The 23,229-nt window shown below is 39.7% G+C and overlaps 1 protein-coding gene across 1 annotated transcript in view; it reads left to right on the top strand.

Moving 5' to 3' along the window:
- The window catches only part of MB21D2 (Mab-21 domain containing 2), a 127,785-nt gene extending 107,583 nt beyond the window's left edge, over positions 1-20,202 (top strand). Inside the window, exon 2 of the mRNA XM_017526635.2 lies at positions 17,364-20,202. Within this exon, the coding sequence (XP_017382124.1) occupies positions 17,364-18,628 (1,265 nt within the window). The 3' untranslated portion in view covers positions 18,629-20,202. The remainder of the gene's footprint in view (positions 1-17,363) is intronic.
- The last annotated feature ends 3,027 nt before the right edge of the window (positions 20,203-23,229 follow it).

Here is a 23,229-nt window from a genome sequence, read left to right as displayed (position 1 = left end):
TCGATCTCTTGACCTCATGATCCACCCGCCTCGGCCTCCCAAAGTGCTGGGATTACAGGCTTGAGCCACCGCGCCCGGCCGCCTGCATTCTAAATTAATACTCTTTCTCCACATTATCTCTTCCGGCGTCTTTCTTTTCCGTCTTCCTTGTTCATCTCGAAGCTATCAGTCTTAACAACGGGGTGACATCCCATCATGACAGTAGAATTGCTGCAAACAGCATGTGGGCATTTGAAATTCACCAGCAAGAAGCACTGTATTCTGACTCACTTTGAAAACGTACCTAGGAAAATCAGGTATTAATTTAAAAAATTTGTGTTCAACCTCAGGCCTTACTTTTTGGGTTGGAACCATTTCAACAACTAAAGAAAAATTAGGAAGGCATGACCTCTAGTGGAAAGACAGAAAACTTTGCGTGATTTTGCTGGAGAGTTTCTCCTCAAACCACCTCTTTTGAGACTGGAATTATGGGATTTTTCATCTGAAAGTTACTCTCATCACAAGACTTGGGTCTTTGTGCAAAATGTCATTTTTGTCACTATTTTAAAAGTGGAATTTTTGCATCTCACAATCATAGCACACCTGGGTTTGAGACCTTCACTGACCTTTCTCAAGTAGGCACCATCTTTTAAAAGATTTGTCCTCTAGTCTTTTTGCCACTTCACTCTAAAACCCAAACTGGACTTTTGGAAGGGACACAGTATGAATACAGGTGTCTGTATTTAGTGGTCTCTAAATTCAACTCTGGGACAATAGATAGCTTTGGAAATTGTACACCTCTATTCAAACTGTTCAAACTGTGTGATCTTTGGTTTTAAGAACTGAGCTGTAATTGTGCCCATCACTGCAGTTTTATTGCTTGGCTGCCAAGTCAGATCCACACTTGATACTCACTGACCCCCCATATATGTGCTCCCAAGCAAAGTGTGGTATGTGTGCCAGTTGTCCTTAAGGATTCAGCTGGTGATGCATTCACTTTGTCTATACTTGAGAATTGAGGACAAAAATCAGTCCCTATCAGTCTCCCTAGAGGGAGATGAGGGCCCTGAAAAAATAGCAGAAATCTAGCACAGACACATCATTTTCTTTCAAAGTAAATGGATACTTGGGTGGTTAGAGATGAATGAATTCCCCAGTTGTGAAGAATGAAACTGGCCACATCCCTCCTGAATCTCAATTACTGTCATGTTTCCGAAAGCCCGCCAAAGTTGTCTTTCCTGATTTGAAGAGTAGCCAGTCTCAGACCTTCAAGATCTTAGAGAATTACCAAGACAGTAAATTCCTCCCTCGATCTTGACAGCTTTGCCTTTCCCGATTTCATGCAGTTAAACTTTTTGCTTTGAAATTGAGAGAGAGGCAGTCTCCATTTTTAAAAGCATTTCAACATTGCTAGTTTAAAACACATGTCTCCTTGGAGATGATGCTTCTGTCCTTCTGGGGTGAGACGTGGGAACCTGCATTTTTAACAAGCCTCTTGGTTTGAGACCCACATACGAAGTAGAGAGTTCTGGATTAAGAGTCAAGGCCTTTGGGTTCTATTTCTGGCACCTGTACCAGATGCAGTGCTGTGTCACCTTTGCTTTCTGGGCCTTAGCCATGTACCATGTACCATGGCGGTTGGAATAAATAACCTTGAAGTCAGTTGTGGCTCCAATAACCTCCAATTTATTAATTCTTTGTGTGGGGAACACATATACAACTTAAACTTCAGTCTCCAGAGTCTTAAGAGTTAGTGAATTTGTAACGGATTCAAACAACAATTAAAGAAACTCTTATTTCTCCCTTAGTAGCAATCTTTTGGTTAATAATTTCGGGCTGGAATGTTTGAATGCCACTGATCATCCACTGACTTGTTCCATTTTTAGATGGTTGGGGGAAAGTAGACGAAAGAAGCCATCTTTCAAAATATAACTTTCCCACTTCAGCTTTATGGGATTCATCTTTGACTTTGTCAAAGACTTTTCTTTTTTTATTAAGCAGGCATGGATTTAAAAACACGGCAGCTTTGCCCTCTTTTAAATGATCTACCTATGCTTTTAAACTGCAAATTTCAACTTCTGCAGAGGGCTTTGGCTGGTTATTTAAGTCTGACTTCTTTTGATCTGAACATTTTCAAGCTGAGCAATAAAAGTACGTTTTTACCTAGATACTGAAAGCAATTATCAGGTAGGCAATTCTGTCTCAGAAATAGGTTCACCTCTTTATTAGTCTGTCAGGTTGTCAGTATTTTTTTATATGTGTGTTTGTTTTCCTTGGAAAAACTCATTTGATCCCTTAGCCCTTTCTTAAATGACAGAGATAAGTGTAGCTGTACTAATCTGAACTTCTGGATGTATGGAACATTCCAGCTTTATATGATGGAAAAACTAAGGCTCACTAACTCATTGTTTTTCAAAATAGCATGTTTTTAGGATATTACTTATTTATTTGAAAACTGTATTGAGGAAATTAGTATTTGAAATAACATTTACTTATTTAAATGCAGATGAAAACAATAGAAGCAGGGGGTCATTGTTAATAAGCCACGTGGAATATTGATTAATAGCTATTAAGCACTTGGTTATTGACACTTAAAAACAAGTTATTTTTCAGCAAGGATGTGTGTTTATTTTGCTGGCATAGGTAAGGAAAGAAGGGTATCTTATCAGTAACCCAGGCAGTCTAGCTATAACCATCATAGACTCCTCCCAATAAAGCAGGCTTTGCATTTCGAGCCCTTTCTCCTACCTTGCAACAGATTGACAAGTTGATGGGAAAAAAAACAAATGATCCCTCCACCTGTCCTTCAAAATAATTGTGGGTGGTCGGATTAGTTTTAGTCTAGATTAGGCCAAAGAACTGCGTGGATACTTAGTGTACTCATCTTGACTAGTTACTCAGGGCCAGGAGCCTCAGCTTCCACATCACTACATTGAGAACTCTAGAGCTCTTCACCAAGTAATTATAGGGAACAAATGGGAAAATGATTGTGGCCATTTTCTGGAAACTGCAAAGCATCATACAATATATGTATTGCTTATTTTGACAATGTATTGATTGAAGACAGGTTAAAAAAATTTTCATTTTATTAATCATCTGAGCTCCTGAGGTCTTCAGTATATGTATTCATTTGTACAGAATGAAATTGTCTTGAAGGAAGAGTAGTGTCTTAACCTCATAACATCAATGACTGTTTCCTGTGACTTCTTTTTCTTTTATTCCTGGAACCTGAGGCTTTATTCATTCATTCATTTAAAAAAAAAAAAATCAGCTGCAGTAAGTGCAGGCACTCTGTGCCTTCCGATGAGGTCTTGAATATGCATTGGGAACTCATTGTCAGCCATGTTGCTTGCCAAGACAAAGCATCTTTCAGTCTTGGCTCAATTTAGATGATCTCTTTAGCTCCTAAATTATCAGGAGTGTTTTGGCAGGGGAACCAGATGGAAAACTTGTAAGTCGCTGGGTGGAACCTCAAAGTAAGGCCTGGGACTGATGCTTTTAATGTAGTCTTATCACATCTTTAGCCCCTTGATGAGCTTGTTTCCCCAAAGATTTTATTCTAGGATTTTAAGACCTCAGAGCCCAACTAGAAAACTCTTGGTAAATGAGTAGAGTGTGCATGCCATCTCCTGGCAGTTATTGGGAATGGCTTAGTAGGAAGACGTCCATTTATTTGTAGGTTCTCCACTTATATATCAAAGGAAAAAATACATGGTTATAATGTTTTTAGAAATCAGGTATTAGACTTTGATTGTAGATCACACTATATTTACAGTAACTTTTCTCCTATTTTTCTGATGACGTTGTAGACTTAAAAATTGGTGCTTTGGAGAATGTCCTAGAGCTAAACTACTCTCAAAGAACAGGAGGAGATGTGTCTTTGTAGCTACGGTATCATTAACAAGCCCCTAACTTCTCCTTCATCTCTTCTGAGCGTGTGATATGATACCCTTGCTTGCAGATATAGAGGCTCTGGAGCCTCTCATCATGTCTCACAATGACAGTGTTGTCAGTCTAAGTATATCACCTGACATTGTCATCCTCTATAAAGATAGAATTTATTTCAGTAAACTCTGTCATTAGGCTACACCACCTATTGATTTAGCTTACTCTGCTGAACTTCTCCTCTGTTAGGGTGGCAGATACACAGGTCATCAGAGGGATACTTGACAGGTAAACACATAATCGATAATCGGTATAAACACTGCACTAAAGAAAGTATGGACCGGGCACGGTGGCTCACGCCTATAATCCCAGTACTTTGGGAGGCCAAGGTGGGCGGATCATTTGAGGTCAGGAGTTGGAGACGGGCCTGACCAACATGGTGAAACCCTGTCTCTACTAAAAATACAAAAATTAGCCAGGTGTGGTGGCACGCATCTGAGTCCCAGCTACTCGGGAGGCTGAGGCAGGAGAATTGCTTGAACCTGGGAGGAGGAGGTTGCAGTGAGCCAAAATCGTGCCACCTCACTCCAGCCTGGGCAATAGAGCGGGACTCCCATCTCCGGGGCGGGGAGGTGGGGGGTGAAGAATGTACAGACAAAATGTGATTGAATGAATAGACTAAACATATCATTTAGAATTATTTCTGTACAATTTAAATTTGGCTTGAGGCTTTTATGTATGAGTAAAGTGAGTCTATTTGAACAAAGCTCCAGTCTGAAGGTTGGTTCCTGAAGTAAGCTCTTTTTTTATTCACTCTCCCCAACTTAATCCCCATTGTTCTCTTTGGAAGTTAAGGAAGACATGCCTGTATCCGAAGAATGTATGGATTTTCACCTCTCCACAGCTTTCCAGAGATCTTAACGTGTCTGTTGAGAAGTGGCGAGAATTGAAATATCAACAAAGCAAGAAATAATAGGGAAGTTGCTAACTGTAAATGCACAGAAAAGCAAGCTTGCTGATAGGAGAAGGCTAATGAACTCTTTTTGAGAACTGTTCCCAGATCTAGTTTTATACGACGTATAATGGATCTATAACTGATTTTGGGAAAGAACAAGTAATCCATTGTCATTAGCTTACACTTTCAGGTTCATGGCCAGTCATACATATGAAATGTTGTAATTTTATCAAGAATTATTATTATTATTTTTTTTTTTCCCATTTATTTTATTGCATTTTAGGTTTTGGGGTACATGTGAAGAACATGCAAAATTGTTGCATAGGAACACACGTGGCAGTGTGATTTGCTGCCTTCCTCCCCATCACCTACATCTGGCATTTCTCCCCTTGCTATCTCTCCCCAGCTTCCCACCCCCCACCGTCCCTCCCCTATTTCCCCCCAACTGACCCCAGTGTGTAGTGCTCCCCTCCCTGTGTCCATGTGTTCTCATTGGCGGGTGTTAAACAATGAGAACTCATCAAGAATTATTAACAGACATGAGCCTGTCTGTCCGTGCATTACACCCCCCTCCACCTACTACAGTTCTGGAAACAAGAATTACTTTGCTATGGGAGTTTACTTGGAGGTAATACTAAGAAACAGGAGTGAGGGAATAGAACAATTGAGACAGAAGGAAGAAAAGCCGATAAAGGTTCTGTCCATTCATAAGCTATTGAATGGGTTAATCTGAGAAGTTGTGTAGAACCCAATGTAGAATCGCCCACAGAGTCTGGGGAAGCTAGGGCATTTATCTACTGATTCTGCTCCATTGGTTGACAGTTGCCCCTCCTCCCCCCGCCCCCGTATCAGTTCTCTTGCATTAACTCCTCTGTACTTCCTGGCAGTGGCTGGAGAGAGGGACAGAGCCACTGGCCCTTGAGGAGAGGGTCTGGCAACATCTGGGGGACTGCCTGTCACAGCTTCAAGTGAACCCAGGGGTGCGCTGGGGACACAGGGCAGGATGCACAAAGTCACATGCACGTGTGCGCGTGCGTATACACACACACACACACACACACTCATACTAGGAAAAATGTAAATTCAAGTGAAGTCTGTGATAATAAGGAACTATTACGTTTGTTTAGATATGAGAATGGTGGTCATACTTAAGTCTTTAGACAGATGTCTTTAGACAAATGTCTTTGTCTAACTGAGAAAGTATTGTTTATGAGTAAAATTATAGATTGTCTGGGATTTACCTTATTTTGCAAAAAAAAAAAATGGGATAAATAAGAATGACAAACATAATTGTTGAAGTTTGGTGATGGATACACAGAAATTCATTATACCATTATCTCTACTATTGTGTATGTTTGAAAATTTCTGAATTAAACAGTAAAACAAGATAGTAAACTTGTCTAAAGTAAGACAGGGTCTTCTTTGACTAGCCAATGATAGTTTGTAAGTTCTTTAGAGGAGGTTCTTTATATAAATTGGGATCATTTTTAAGCTAATTTAGCAAATTCAAATGTGTAGTATAGATGACCGATCCAGGGTCTCTTTTAAATGGATACTGACACATTTTTTTAGGGTGCTGGTCACAGGAGCATTATCTCTTATTACAGTTTGATGGATACCAGTTTTAGTTTGTTTTTAGAGAAGACACAAAATTCTTTGTTTCTTTCTCCATATCTCAGTGTGCCTGATACGGGTTTTGTACAGAGACAAAATGTGACTGTAATAGATACTGCTGTGTCTGTAAAGGGAAAAGACTTTCTTACTTCAGAGTTCAATAAGAGTTTCTAGCTTTGTGGTTAGTATGTTTTTGGTTATCATGTTCCTGACTACATCCACTTGTCTCCTCAACCTAGTCGTAGAAACTTAGGGGATGTGACCTTCAAATTAAGGCTCTGATGTTGAGTTAAAATAACAAATTAGACTGTGCATCTGAATATGTGGTAATATTTTCAGAGTTTGTCCTGGAAGCCTGAAAGAATTTCAAGGATACTGTTGTGATTAAAACACTTGTGGAATGTTCTTTGAAAGTTGTGCAAGAGCTAAGTATGCAACACATACGCACATGCACACATGTGCATGCACCTAGCTGTGTGTCACAGCACTAAGTACCTTTTTGTCATGTCATTTATAATCATCTTTCCTATGATCCTTTACCCATTTGCTCATATACTTTATTGCCCAGAGATGACTAAAGTCAGTTTTTAGTCTGCTTTAGAAATCTGTTTACTCCAAAATAGAATTTGTTTCATTTTGGGATGGAGAAATAAATTTCTACTTACTGTTTTCTGCACTGTTTATGTGGAAATTTTAAAGGCCCAAAGGTATTACATTGTTTATTCTTTCCTAGAAAAGCCCATTTCATGCAGGAAAGCAGCATAGGATCAACTTGAACTTGGATCCCAGGTCAGCTGTCATGGCCATAACCAATTTATTTGGCTGCTAATTTTTTTTAAATTTCCTTATCTGTTAAATGGGGACACTATTTCTCACTTGAAAAGGCTAAGAAGATTGAATGAGATGGCACAGGTAAGGCATTTGGCCTGTGCCTTAGCGCATGGTAGTGGCATCGATTAGTTTGTGCCCTTCACAGAGAGTCCTTGTCATGAGATATATGTGCTTCAAACATGTACTATCAGTTCAGCTCTTCTTTTGCTGTTACATGTGTCATTGCTAGTATTAGTTATCTCTTTGCAAATTGGTAAAGTCAGCTGGAGAATGTGCAGTGGAGGTGTAGGTTACAAATGCCACAGAGTAGGCCAGATGAGAAGGAAGGGCAGCATCCAGCATTTGCACTTAATGCTCAGATTATGATCTTCTTACAGCCACTGTTACTGGGCCCACACTGGATGGTCATAGGTGGCTATAGAAGTCTGCTTTATAGTTGTCTGTCTTCAGTAATAGGCTTTTGTGATGGCCAGCCCACTTGGAAGACGTCTATACTGAGACTCTATCCCTGCTGAAAGTTCTGATTGATCTTCTCTTGGGATAGGGAAGGCACTGCCTCCACAGCCAACATTGTTAGAAAATTCTACCTGATGGATGAGTTTACAACATGACACAGAAAACTTCTGTGTGTTCCACTTAGCAGAACCATAAAGGTAAATTCCATTTCTCCTTTACTAGCACAACTTAGCAAATATTGGAAGATGGCTGTCATAGCCTTTTTGAATTTTCTATTCTTCAGGCTAAACAATTTTCACTCCTCCTCTTCCTCTTCTGCATTTTGGCTAGGACCGCATTCACTTCCTTTAGTGGTATTATCTCAGCTTATAATCATATACTATTCATGTGTAATTATCTGATTCGTATGGGAGCTATTCATGCTGCATATCATAGATTCCCATCTCTCCCAGCATGTGGTAGAATTGTGCTTTCTTTCATGGCTGTGGGTGGGACCATGTGACTAGTTTTGACCAGTGATTTGTTTATAAAAATGATGTATGTCCTTTCCACGCCAGAGTATGTAACTGCCAAAAAGAGAACCTCCAGAGCCGTCTTTTCCTCCACTAGAGTGACTGTGAAGTTCTTTCCAGACAAGGCTTGCTCTATCCATCTGGTCTTCAATTAAGGAAAGAAAAGCACCCCAGTCTCTCCTGCCCCACTCACCCTGATGGTCATTTAGTATGAATAAAAAATAAAACTTTGTTGTTTTGGATCACTGAGATTAGCTTTGTTACTCAGCCTAACCTCATCTATCCTGATTGATATACAGTTAACATTTGGCTTTCTCACTAAATAATCAGCATTATACAGTGAGGACAGTGTCTGTTTCTCTTCACCTTTGTGACTTCAGTGTCTAGCACAGTACTAGCTCATAGGAGACGCTCATACTTACTGTGAATAAATAAAATCTGCGTTTTGAATCCTATCTTCATCGTTGTTACAATATCTTGGACATGGTCTACTTCATTATTTTTCTTCTGAAACGTAGACTTTTCCCCCATTCTCCTTCCCAGTTAAACACAGCTTTCCAATTGGAGTAATTAAGTAGTTTATATACGCATCTCAAAGTGAGAAAGGAATGGAAACTGGACCCAGCTGGGTCACAGGCAAAGAGTCAGTGAAGGGGTACAATTGACTTAATTCTGAACATCTCCATCGCAAGCTTATGGGTTCTTGTTAAGATCAGGAGAGCATTAATGTGGTCATCTCTGATATATTTCTGTATCCTTATGTAGCTGTTTGACACCATATCAGCATTACTCTTGCTTTTCACTTACTTTTTTTTTTTTTTTGGACTTTCAAAAATGAGCCTTCTAAAGTGAACACTCTTATAAATTGTCAGTCTGTAACGTTTGTACCCTATTGTGACTTTGGGAAGCTGCTAGGTGGGGCGAATAAGACTCTCTTTTGAGTCTTGCCTGTAAGTTCTGAATGGCAAAAACCATGGGTTATTAAACTATCCTAGGTACTGAAAAGAAAGAAAGGGCAGGACTTATTTGATGGGAAAGAATATATTGATAATATATTCATATGTAATGCATGTGCCAACAAACCCTGTTTACCAATTGCCAACTAAGCACAACACCACACACTAAGTAATTTGTTGTGCATTTTCTCATTTTATTCCCATGGCCACCCAACAAACTTGTAGTCATTGTTCTACAATCTCATTTAAGGAAGCCAAGACCCACAGTGGTTGATGTTGGTCATGAGTGAATTAGACTTGAGTCCAGGTCTAACTCATTTCACTGCTTCAAATCGCTTAGTAGACTTTGACAAAGCCCACCAGTTTTTAAGAACTCTAGTTTTAATTTTTAAGAAGGAAAATAATAGAAGATTAGAGAGGAATTTTTTTTCTTCCTGTCGTTTAGATTATTAGTAAACACTTTTATACACATATGGTGACAGGATTTCATATTGTGCAGCAAATTCCATTACCTTCGGGTGTGCTTAATGAAGTATTCAAGTTGATTGAAAGCAATGGTACACACAAAAAGCAGGTGCCTTTTTATCTGAAGTCTGTACTAGCAATGCAGTAAAAAAATCTTGACCACAGGGAGGTTATAGATGTCATCTAAGACAGGATCTTTCATGTGCTATGCTTTTTCATGAGTTACGGTGCCAAATGCTTTATAGTTGATCCTTGAACAACACGGGTTTGAACTTCACAGGTCCGCTTGTAGGTGGGTATTTTTCAATCAAATGCAGATTGAAAATACACTATTTGCAGAATATGAAACCCACTTAGAGGACCAACTTGTCGTATAAGTGATTCCACAAAGTCAACTATGGGACTTGAGTATGCCCGCATTTTGGCTTATGTAGGGGTTCCTGGAACCAAGGGACAATTGTATATTGTTATCTTGTTTAGAAGGAAGGCTACACCATGAACACAGCCCACAATGACAGTAGGTGTCAAAAGTGCTGACTTAGGAGTTCAGGTCAAGACCCTCCACTGGGATGGACAGGCTTTTCACTGCATGGGGTACCCGGGTGAGAGGACTAGAAGGGGCGAGAATCCAGCCTGCCCTCTGCCTGCCACCCTGTGTGTCGTGCCACATGATGGCACCCACTCACAGGAAGCAGCATTGGCTAGCAGCAGTCTTGGTATAGCCAGAGGAGAGAATACTTCATTCGTTTCCCTTCATCTAACATGTTTTGTGTGCCTTGCATGTGCTAGAGGCTTTAAATAGATTATCTTAATTGCATCTTTAAAATAACTCTGTGGAATCTGTGTTATTTGCTCTTCCAGTTTTATGTGTGGTAGGAAAAAGGAAGAACATATGGAGAAAATGAACTAAATACTATGTGCTTAGACATTTCATAGCAATCCTGTAAGGGTGGGTTTTTATATGCATTTATTTACTTTTCATCAGTTTGTTTTTAATAGCTAAGAAATTGGAAGCTCAGGTTAATTTGTCAGCGTCACTTAAATGGTAAATGGCAAGCCCAGGACCCAAGCGCAAGCCTGTCCTGAGTCCAGTTTTCTTGCATGCATATCAGTATCAAAATGGGGAAACACCAAGAAGGATTCCTTTGGAGAGACATCTTTTAAATCAGTCCTATTACTATATATATATTCTGGTCAATAGGGCATTGCCATTACCATACATGAGTGAATCAGTTTTCTAAAAAAATAAAATTATATGCAGTTGTCTCAGATTATGCAAAGTAAAACAGACTCTTTGACATATAAAACATATTATCATTATTGTGAGTACTAATAACTCAGAATATATTGAAACACTGGAGAGCTCCATTTTTGTCTGCTGTATTTCCAGGGCCTCACAGTCTGTTTGGGAATACTAATGGCTCTATCAAGGCAGATTAGGCCTATTCTTCCTTATGATAAATTTGGATGGTCAAGACATGTTCTGCCAGTTGTCTAAGGTTACCAAGTACCAGCTCAGTCAGGAGACCCCCACCCAGGCAGCGCTAAAGGCAATGAGAGGCCAGACACCCAGAGAGAATGGCAAAGTGGGTCTGTCTGGGAGGCCAGCAGCCTATTGAGCTGACAGCCTCAGGCGCTGACAGCATCCCAGGCTGAAGGCCCCAAGCAGATTCTGATCCACGTATTTATTCTCATTTGATAGGTGATTCTTACTAATAAATGGGTGTTCTGTATTTACTCATAACCCAAAATATATGCCAAGTAGGCAGCTGTGAACTGCTTACCACTAATTGCACACTAAAAGATATTCTCCACAAGGGAGCCACGGGGGCAGGGTAAACTTCATGTTTCTCAACACAAAGTCCCACTAAAGATTTGACCAATGAAAATGCAAAGCTGGCACATTGCCCTGAGACCTCTGCTACTTCCCTCTTAAGCCATTCTGCACTCAACGTCAAGTCAGATCGTTTTCAGTAGGAGATCAGTATGTATGTGCCATTCCGATCTTTGTGGCAAATGTTGCAATGCAGCAATGCTGGTAATCTGTCACTAAGGCTGTATGACCCCAAATGAATGATTTCTCCTCTTGGAACCAGTTTTTTCTTCAGATAGATGATTTCCGGGCATAAACGAGGAAGGGGCTAAAACCTTTTCCAACTGGGGTCATTAAGAATTCCATATATTAGTGACTTTCTTAGGAAAAGGTCGACATGGCCACATCTCAGATGTTTCTCAGAATGTCAAGTGAGCTTGACAAAAATACTTCCTCCCTTGAAACATAAACCATAATATTTTTATAGGAAGGTTTTATATTGTTTATTGTCAACTGAGGAGACTTACCCTAGGGGATGCATCAAAATCAAAGGACTTTGTCAACATCATCCCACCTGCCTACCATTAAAACCCACTGCCAGAATGAGGCACTGTTTATTATTGGTATGTGCTGCACAAGTTGGAGCCATTGTTTTTATATGAAACAATGAATATTACTGAGCTATTCAGGCATATATAGATACAGTCAAAGGTATATAAAAAGATAAAATTTATCTAATTTTGTAATTTTATAAGATAAATTATACTTCTTTTATAAATCTTTCTCCCTTCAACGTGTGTGTGTGTGTGTGTGTGTTTTAAAGAAATCTATACAAATACTATTTTGACTTATCTACTTAGTATTTCTTGAACTCTCCATTTGCGTTTTCATAGACTTACTGGGATGGGGTTGTGAAGACGACAGGAAATGATACTTTTTGTGCTCTAGTATTAACAATCTGACATTATATGTTTGAATAATGAAGGTTTACAATTTCAATTTATGGAATATGATATAGTTTTATTCACTAGAACATGAAGTCAGGGACAGAGTTCCATTTTTCACTTGATATTCTAAAGGTAATCAGCAGATAACTAAAAGGATGACATGAAACACATTCCTTAAACGTAGGACCCAAGTATCTATATAAAAGGGTGTTCTTAAGATATTCTTAAGTAGGCTGGGTGCGGTGGCTCATGCCTGTAATCCCAGCACTTTGGAAGGCTGAGGGGGGTGGATCACGAGGTCAAGAGATAAGACCAGCCTGGCCAACATGGTGAAACCTTGTCTCTACTAAAGATACAAAAATTAGCTGGGCGTGGTGGCACATGCCTGTAGTTCCAGCTACTTGGCAGGAGAATTGCTTGAACCAGGGAGGTGGAGGTTGCAGTGAGTCAAGATCACGCCACTGCACTCCAGCCTGGCAACAGAGAGAGACTCTGTCTCCAAAAAAAAACAAAAAAAGGAAAGATATTCTTTAGTAAAAACTATGAAATATATCAAAACCAAGGAGTGGAGAATTATAGGAAAGGAAGTTGAGTGGCAGTTTTACTTAAGAGCAAGCATATGCCAGTGCTTGCATGAAAAGAAGAGACCCACCCAAGGGAATAAGCTATTCTCTATTCTTTCTTTTCGTTTTTGCTGCTAACCAGCTCAGTCGTGTATGTGCATCTTCCTTTTGTTCCCACTCACAGCTTTGGATAATCTAATAGCTAAACAGCCAGAGTCACTAGATCTTAACCTCCTGTAATTATACAGAAAAACCTTGGATCAGTTCAGAGATGGCACTTGTTGGAACTGATCCCTACAGCCAAAGTGTGCAGTTGAAAATTTTCCCTCCTCTGTCTTTTTCCCTTCCAGCCCTGTCTGTGTTTTGGTTGCATGGCAACCCATCTGCCATGATGGCTGATGTCAGCTCATTTTCACTTAAACTTAGCCCAGGAAAGTTTTCAAGGAAGACATTTGGGCTTGTGTAACACTGGAGAAGTCTCCAGTTGTGTTACCATATCATTTGTAAAATTGCAGACTAATGGGCTCAGGGAGGCTAAATGGAAATGTGGATGTCCGAAGGGATTAGCTTCTAGAACAGTGTGGCCTTAGGGACTTTGTTTTTAACTTCTAGGGGCTTAGTAAATGAGTGTCTGCAATATTCTCTCTGCTGCTAAAGGTCTTTCCTCACTTTAAAAGGAATAAAAAGTGTCCAAAATTACCCTACCTCCTGAATATTAGAATTTAGCCAAGTACTTTATATTGGCTCCTTTGGATAAAGGGTCAACATTTTAACGAGATGGAAAAACATCAGTTGGGGGGAAAGAAAATATGTTTTTCATTGGCGGGAATTTTCTAGTATCTATATTGACAAGTGAAAATAGGTTAAAACTTCTTAAATCCAGCAGAGGGCAGAAGGGAGTTTCAGCTATGGTTTACCTAAGACTACAAACAAAATTGTGACAATCCCAGGCAAAATTGAGTGGCATTTTTTGTATAGAAATTATCTCTAGGTTGTTAAGGCACAAATTACCCTGATTATACAGGCAAGTCTTAGCTGGTGTGCCCAAAGCCAGTTTCCCTCTGTCCAGGACAAAAGGATATATAGGATTTTGAGTTAGTTATGCCTAAGAGGAGACAGCAGTGTGGTACTCAATAACAATATCACTTTAATTGATTCAGATATTATTAACTAACCACCACACAGCATTTCACAGTATTTCTCATGTATATTTATGGCATTCTGAATGCTAGAGTGAAAGAATGTTTGAAATAAGGACTAAACTGTTTCATTATCAAATTTTTCTCACTGAAAGTGACTGTTCCAACATGTGAGTCCATAAAGTAATGAAAATGATTTTCACTACCTAATCTGGAATCTGAGAAATCAATTTTATCCTTTAAAGCAATAACCAAAACATGGGGTGGTAGTATTTCTTTACATGGAAAGATAAGGTTAATATTAAAACATGACATTTGAGAAATGGATCTTTGTCTTGGGGTTTATAAGAACTTTCCAGATTAAGTTTGGCTTTAAAAAGCCACTTTTAAAAGGAAAAACGTATTTTCCATGCTGAATTTTTAGTGAAGACTGTTTTCGCTTGGATAGTATGTAGTACTTCCTGTTTTGCTTGGATCGTATTTAGTGTAGTACGTTGGGTTTCTCAGGAAGCAGCCTCCGAAACGGAGTTAGGATGTAGATGAAGCAGCACCCTTGGGATCTACAGCTGTGGAAGAGAGGAAGGAAGCAGGCTCAAGTAGGAGAAGCTGTTTCTCTGCAGGCACATCATTCGCCATAGCCAACCCCACTGGGAGCTCAGCATTTGAACGGCCCTTCAGAATATCCTGAGCTGGGACAGTCCCACACTGATCAGTTATTGCATGTGCACCTGCAACCTCCATCAGCCACAGGACCTGATCTTGGTTAAGACCGCCTTTTGCAGCTGAGACAATCCTTAAGGGATAGTATTTAATCAGCTGGGATAAGTCCTTTATTGAAGAGAGACCTGGAAGCCATATCACAGTGCAGATAGTGTGAGAAACAGCCAAGAAGTCAGGTTTGCTGGATGTTCTTTCTGATGAATCGTTGACACTATAATGTTGGCCAACTTACTGTTTTAAAAAGAAAATAACTTGCCATATTTCTGTGTCTAAGGAAATGCTACTAAATATGTTACTTTTTCATGGTTAATATGATTTAAAAATAGGATTTTAAAGAGTGAAAAAGAGCACATTTTAATAAATGAGCGTTAAATTTTAAATTATCTTCGTTCATTCAGGCTGTTATGTCAAAGTACCTAGACCGAGTAGCTTATAAACAACAGGGATTTATTTCTCACCATTCTGGAGGTCAAGAAAGTCAATATCAAGGTGCCTGCAGATTCATTGTTCGGCGAGGGATGGCTTCCTGGTTTACAGATGGCTGTCTTCTCGCTGTGTCCTCACATGGCAGAAGGGGTGAGGAAGTTCTCTCAGCTTTCTTTTATAAGGGTATCAATCCCACTCCTGAGGGCTCCACTCTCATGCATACCTAATCACTTACCAAGGCCGCAACTCCTAATACTGTCACATTGGAAGTTGGGATTTCAACATGTAGTTGGGGACACAAACTTTCAGAGAATAGCAATAATGGTAACAAAACACATGTACATGGTTTATTTATTTGATTCGGGATTGTCCTATGAACAGCAAACCATGAATTATAATGAATACTGGAATATTATAATAGTTGGTGGTAGGTCTTTATGATCTTTGGGGAAACACTGTTAAGTAAATCACAGGATGATGCTGGTAGTTTGTCAGATAATCAAGCATAAGCAAGTATGTAATAAAGGAGAGAACGTATATATCGTTTATGGAACAATCATTTAAGTCTGGCCTTTATTTAAGTATTTATGTTAATTACATCTATCATTCTATCTACCTACTAGTTTCATGCATTCGTTCCTTTATCATTTACTCATAGCTTCAATTAAGTGCCTACTGCATGCATGGAGTCTTCTGTGCCTGTTTAATACATGAGACATGGTTCTCTCAAAGGACTGACAATCTCATCAAAAATCGCCTTTGTTAATATCACCACGAATTTAATCAGAAATGTATACAATTTGGGAAGATGTCACGCTCATGATGCAGAGTTTTCTAAGTTTAATTTTCTCTTAGAAGTTTCAGTTTTATCATTGGCAATAAATATTGTCAGTAGTTTCCTTGAAGCCAGGCTCATTTTGTTCATCTTTGAAGAAAATGTCTGCCAAATACCCAAGACTAAATAACTATAGTTTTCAGTTGTTCTTTAAAGTAAAAATGGTGTTCCATGAACAAAGAAGCGGGTTCAGCTCACAACTCAGTTACGTGAGTGCTTTTCCTGAAGACAGATTTCCTAATTCAGTATGAGGAAGTGAGGTTTTATGGTTACTTCCATTTCATCACACAGACTTTTAGGAAGACACTCTTTCTAATGGCTCAAAGGTTGAGATTTAATAAAATAACTTATTTTCCTTCTCCATCCAGGATTTTCTTAAGTAAAACTGGATTTAAAAAAAAAATTACTAATACGTGTCATTGGTTTAGAACCCACTGACTGCTTTGACATCAACGTCTTGGCTGCTACTAAGGCACCTCCATTGTTTTTGTACCATTAGTACACATGTCAACACAGTTAAAAATCAGACAAGACTGGGCATGGTGGCTCATGGCTGTAATCCCAGCACTTGGGGAAGCCAAGGTCGGAGAATTGCTTGAGACCAGGAATTTGAGACCAGCCTGAGAAATACAGCAAGACCCTGTCTCTTAAAAAAAAAAAAAAAAAGTCAAACAATGTGTTAGTATTATTATAAAGAGAGTTATACCCCTTGAAAGTATCTGCAGCCCACATTGAGAACAGCTGGTAGAATGACAAATGTAAGTGTGAAGAGCCTGGGAGGAAAACTGCTTTGGCAAGAGGTAAAAAAGGCCTACCCTCATATGATGGCAGGAGATAATGGAGACCAGGGAAGGAAGTGAGAAACCCTGGCAGAGGTTCCATGGAAAAGATTTGGCAGTAGAAGGGCAGCGAGGAGTTGAAATTTGCTGAGGTTTTTTGGTCTGGATAACTGAGTGGATGGCAATTGCATTAATAGAGGTGATGACTGGGGGTGGTGGGGCCCTGGTTTATTATTGAAAATGATACTGCTTTTCACTGAGAGAGAAAAATCTATCGTAATTCTTTCACTTGGAAAAGGGCAGATTCTAGCACTGGTGAGTAAGTACTGTCGGCTAGGTCTGTGCAGCAGCCTGAGATCTGGTTTTGTACTGATAAATGGATTTTGGTTCTTGGAACATCAGAGCATTCTGTATTCATGCATAAGACTCTTATGTCTGTGCTTCCCATAATAGTGTTTTGGTTTTTTTTTTTTCTTTTTTCTTTCTAGGAATGGTGCAGAAGCTGGACCAAAAACTTCCAGTGGCGAACGAGTACCTCTTGCTCTCTGGAGGTGTCCGGGAAGGCGTGGTGGACCTGGACTTAGATGAGCTTAATGTCTACGCCCGGGGGACCGACTATGACATGGACTTTACCCTCTTGGTGCCAGCCCTCAAGCTGCATGACCGTAATCAGCCCGTGACACTCGACATGCGCCACTCAGCCTTGTGCCACTCTTGGCTGAGTCTTCGGCTCTTTGATGAGGGGACAATCAGTAAATGGAAAGACTGCTGCACCATCGTAGATCACATCAATGGTGCCACCAATTACTTCTTCTCACCTACCAAAGTGGCTGACTGGTTCTATGATTCTATCAGCGTTGTCCTATCAGAAATACAGAAGAAACCCCAGCGAGGGATGCCAAAGGTGGAAAAGGTAGAAAAAAATGGGACCATCATCTCCATCATTCTGGGTGTAGGGAGTAGTCGCATGTTGTACGATATTGTTCCTGTGGTATCTTTCAAAGGTTGGCCTGCAGTGGCCCAGAGCTGGCTCATGGAGAACCACTTTTGGGATGGAAAGATTACTGAGGAAGAGGTCATCAGTGGGTTTTACTTGGTGCCTGCTTGCTCCTACAAGGGTAAGAAGGACAACGAATGGCGGCTGTCCTTTGCCAGGAGCGAGGTGCAGTTGAAGAAGTGCATCTCCAGCAGCCTCATGCAGGCCTATCAGGCCTGCAAAGCCATCATCATTAAACTGCTGTCCCGGCCCAAGGCTATCAGCCCCTATCACCTGCGGAGCATGATGCTCTGGGCTTGTGACAGACTTCCAGCCAACTACTTGGCCCAAGAGGACTATGCAGCCCACTTTTTGCTGGGCCTCATTGATGACCTGCAACACTGTCTGGTCAACAAGATGTGCCCCAATTACTTCATCCCTCAGTGCAACATGCTGGAACACCTGTCTGAGGAGACAGTCATGCTCCATGCCCGGAAGCTGTCCTCTGTGCGCTCAGACCCGGCAGAGCACTTGCGCACCGCCATTGAGCATGTCAAAGCAGCCAACCGGCTGACACTGGAGCTCCAGAGGCGAGGCAGCACCACCAGCATCCCCTCTCCACAGTCCGACGGTGGGGACCCCAACCAGCCTGATGACCGTTTGGCCAAAAAACTGCAGCAGCTAGTGACTGAGAACCCGGGGAAGTCAATCTCTGTCTTTATCAACCCTGATGATGTCACAAGGCCCCATTTCAGAATTGACGACAAATTTTTCTGAGTGTTAGCTGACTTTTTTTTTTTCCTGGTTCTTAAACTCTGATAATGTGTCGTGTGGTTTGTGATGCTATCTTTCTGTTTTTTACATATCCAGCCTAGATTGGATTTGTTAAGAACAAATTTTAAGTTTCCTGGTTCTGCAGGATGGTGCAGGCTCTGAAACAGTATATTACTATTTCATATTCTGCCTCTGATTTCGTTGTTTACTTTTTGTAGTTACTATCATGCTGTTTAGTTTGTTGGGTCTTTTTTTTCTTTTTAAGGAGATCTTGAGCCATAGATGAAAATGCCCATTAGTCCTCTTGCTTTTTTCTGTTTCATACTTGGTGCAAATTTGTTAATGGGTATGGGAAACAAATCTCTTTCTTACACTTAAAGATTCTGTTGTATTATTTTTATTATTTTTTGTCTTTTTTTTTTTTAATGAGCTTTCACTACTGCTGATATTTGAGAACCATAAGAATCTGGGAACTGCCTGGCATGTTAGCTGGATTTATTTATTTTGACCAGTGACCAGAGTAGTTTCCCCTTTTTCCACCAAGCAATGTAAACTTTGGAAGTGATAATACTACAAATGGCGTTTTGGAGCAACTTCATTGAATGTAACTGTCCTCAAATCAGAGAACACTGGCTGGTTTGAAGAATGTGTTTGACAGTTTTCCAAACAGAATTAAGGTTTCCAAATGTTAGTTTTAGCATATGTAATTATTTGAAGCCTTATTTAAATCCTATTAAAGAACATACCATTATAATTATTATTTGCACTAATGAACTGTTTGCCATTGTCAGAATTGCAAAGTGTGTTTCAATATAAATTAACCACTCTTGAAATTCTATTTTTTTTTCATTTGGCCCATTTCTCTCTATCAATGGAATAATTATTTGCATTTGCTTAGTTCTCCTTCAGTTGTGGGGTCCTGTTTTGCCCTCTTTGATATTCCTGGTTCCTGTCTTACTGAGAGAAGTTTTGAAAGCGCTTTATACATGTTGACTCCGTCTAAAGCTGGGGAAAATACATGCTTGATAAAGTAGGTGTCTTTTTATGTATTCCTTTTGGGGTCATAGAGATAAGCTTTTTTGTAAAGTCTCTACTCTTCCTGAGATTTTGAGGAAAACCAGTCGGAAGAATTTATAATCCCCAAATAGAAGATACCACGTCTGTTCAAAAGCAGGTATTGCTATAGAGCAGAAACCAGGAAATATCTGTGGGTGGCAGCCTTGGTATAGAGATGTCATGTCTTCATTAATGAACTTACTTGCCTGATTTAGGTGCTGCAAGGCATTGGCTCCCTGTTTTGGTATGGACTCATGGTGAACTGGTGTTTAAGAGGTCAGGAGGCCTGCTGATCTTTCAAAGGACACCCATGATGTCTACTAATGGAAAGGTCAAGCAACGTTTTCATATTGGTCTTGAATGTCCAAACTTATGGGTTGGATTTTGGCCAATTGAAATCAGACATTTGCGATCTTGGGTTTTTGCATGGAAATTATTGTAATGCTTATAAATGAAAATGAAATCATTCAACCATCTAAGTCAAACACAACAATAAAAAAAGAAACATACTGACCTTGAAATTTTGTTGTTGTTAGTTTGTAATCTGGGGATTATTTTCTTAATAGTACTATACTAACAACAGTTTTCAGTAAATACAGCTGTGGGCTTTCTAGTGTCTTTCAGATCAGTTGTCCATATAGTAAACATCCAAGATTCAGCCTTCCTCTTTCCTCAGTTTTACTACTAGTGTCTATCCTCCACATAATTCTTGTCCTGCTCAGGAAATGATTCCATCCCCAGCACTGGAAATGGATCGTAATTGGAAAAGCCAATCTGCACAAACCATTTCCCTGGTCACAAACATGAACAAGGGAGGCAGGAGGTATCACAGGATGCATGTCCCAGTCCGGGACATGCTCAACATTCCAAGCTGGAATGCTGGGACAGAAACATGCACTCTCTGGATATGGAGGAGAAAACATTTGAATTCTTTTGCTACCAACAACTATCACGCAGTCATGACTAGAGCTAGCTTTAGGATGAAGCCGACATTGGATGGCATTATGGAGAGCCGGGAATTACAACATGACCCACCACATTCTCCAGGTCCGAGACCTCTCCTCCACTAGACTTTCTAGTTGAATGAGTCAACACTTAAGTTATTTTAGCCTGTTTGAATTTGGCTCAAGGCATCAAAATATTTAAACTGGTATGCCAAACTACCTCAGTATATTTAAACTATCGTGTGTGTATGTGTTCCCTTTCTTTCTGGGGATAGATATTAGGGTTATCCATATATTCTATCTAAGAGCTGGTTTATGCTATCTGATTTGATTAATTCAAAAAAAATAGCCTCTGTAATAACTATGCTTCTGCTAAAGTCTTAGAAATATATCATCGTTTGACCGTTACATTACACTTTGTAGATTAAAATAGTTATAAACCATCAAAGTAGCAAGCATATTCCAACGTCTGTTGCTTTAAACTATAAACTACCATAACTGTTCTCTGAATTGGCGTCTCAGATACAGTTAGCAATATTTCAAATATTTTAAATGCTGTGTTTTCAGACAAAATTCCATTACAGGCATAAAGAGAAACATAGTTCAATGATCTTCTTGGCCTTGTTTTGTTTTGACCACTTCTAGTCCTAATGAATTCTCGGTTAAACTACTCTTAAAAGTTCTAGAGAACCCTGGGCTCTAGTAATTTAAAAATCCTTAAAAAAAAAAATTCCTGGAATTTCCTGTTGGTACCATAACCTAGGCTGGCTCACATGTTGAGGGTGGATAGAAATGGGATGTAATCTGATACCTTTTCTTATCTGAAATTGAAGCAAATCATTGAATTACCAGTCTATCCTTCTGAAGTTCAGAAAACTGGTTAAAATCACTTCATTTCCAGCACAGAATAAAATGCCTTAAGGCTGGAGTCATAATTTTAACATTACTCATAGCTGACTTTTTGATCGGTGGCGGGGGAGGGGGTGGATGATTTATAAGCTATTACTCAATAGGCCTTCAATTCTCCAATGAGGACCGGTTTAACCTATTTTGAAAGGTTATTCTCTGCGCTCTGGGTTTCTCTTCTGAAATGGAAGATCCAAAGATGCAAGTACAGGTTGGTTTTGAAGTGGATAGAGCCAATTAGCACCGGACATTTTAAAAATATTTCTGAAATTACAGAATTATTTCAGAGAAAGTAAGCAGCAGGCATATGTGGCTAATCTTACTTCTGGGTGGCGAGGTGGGGGAAGTGAAAAGGAGGATAAGAGCCCCGGGTCACTTCTGCACCACAGGCACACGCTCACACACACGAGTGTGAGCACACATGTTTTCATATCGCCAATTGGAGGTTTATTTGGGGTGACTTTTATAATGCACTTCCTTGAAGAATTAAGCCCCCTAGTCATGACTAAATGTTGGTGGTTCAGAATCAGATCACTGTCTTGCTGAGAGGAGTTTTCTGACTTGGTGACTTGGAGTTCAGCCTTTGCTGGTAATACTGGGAAGGAAAATGAGGCATGTGTTGAGCAGGGGTGCTGGTTTCCTAGGGTCTGGGGGCTCCCCGTGGCTTCAGAGTTCAGCAGTGGTCTTTAGAGAAGGTGCCTCAAGTTCTGTCCCAGTAAGCTCTTTCCAGAACCTCTTTCCCTAAGTCACGGAGGGGCTGTTGGTATGACTGTTTCAGGTAGGAATCTGGGCAAGGCTTACTTCACTCTCCCATAGTCTTGCCTAGAGGATAACCCTTTCCGTAATTAAATGGAGTGCTAGCTACTACTTACATTAAAGGAAGGAAAGGGATCATTCTCTGTTGCTGTTTCTTTATTAATGTCAAGTAAATACAAATATATTTTTTAAATGATTACGGTTTCAGTCCTCTTTGAGGAAAACAGTTAATTTTTAAAATGCATCTCTTATGCTGTAATTTCTTCAACAGGTAAAGACTGTATAATCTAAACACTGTTTAGAATAAATATTCACCAATGGAGAATTATTTACATATCTAAAATTCTACCTTATGTTAATTTACCTGGAAAAATATCTTTTTTAAGGATTGACGCTGTAATAATTTACAATAATTGCGTTTCTCTATGACCAATTCCAGTGCTATTCTATTAGCGATGAGTTCAAAGGCAGCATGTTTCATAAACCATTTCTTACATCATGCTGAAATTTTATATCGCTTTACTGTGTCCCTATTTTTCTGAGTTTGAATTGACAGTTTTTCTCTGCGGTTGGGTCTCAACATTCAGCGAACATCAGAGAGATTGTATGACTGGGTTTGCGTGGTTAAGAATAGGCAAGAAATCTCTGAAAAGTCTAATATTAAACACCATGTAAATATACTGGTGTTCAAAGATGTATAAAGACATGTAGTCTTAATCTGGTATGGCAGCTAAGATGAGAATGTTTGCACTCTGGACCACTTTCCCTCTTTTCAGGATGAATGGACCCTTAATGTGACCTTGGTGAGGGTGCATTGATACATTTTTCACTTGCCATTTTCTGCCTCACCAATTAATCACGGATGATAAAAGGGGCTAACTTTGGATAGAGTTGAAAATTTATACCTTTGATTTTATATTTTTATTTGTACAATGTGGATTG

This window comes from Cebus imitator, unplaced genomic scaffold (genome assembly GCF_001604975.1).
Source record: "Cebus imitator isolate Cc_AM_T3 unplaced genomic scaffold, Cebus_imitator-1.0 Scaffold43, whole genome shotgun sequence".
NCBI lineage: Eukaryota > Metazoa > Chordata > Mammalia > Primates > Cebidae > Cebus > Cebus imitator.
The sequence above is the reverse complement of the archived record's forward strand: the minus strand, read 5'-3'. Positions and strand labels throughout refer to the sequence as shown.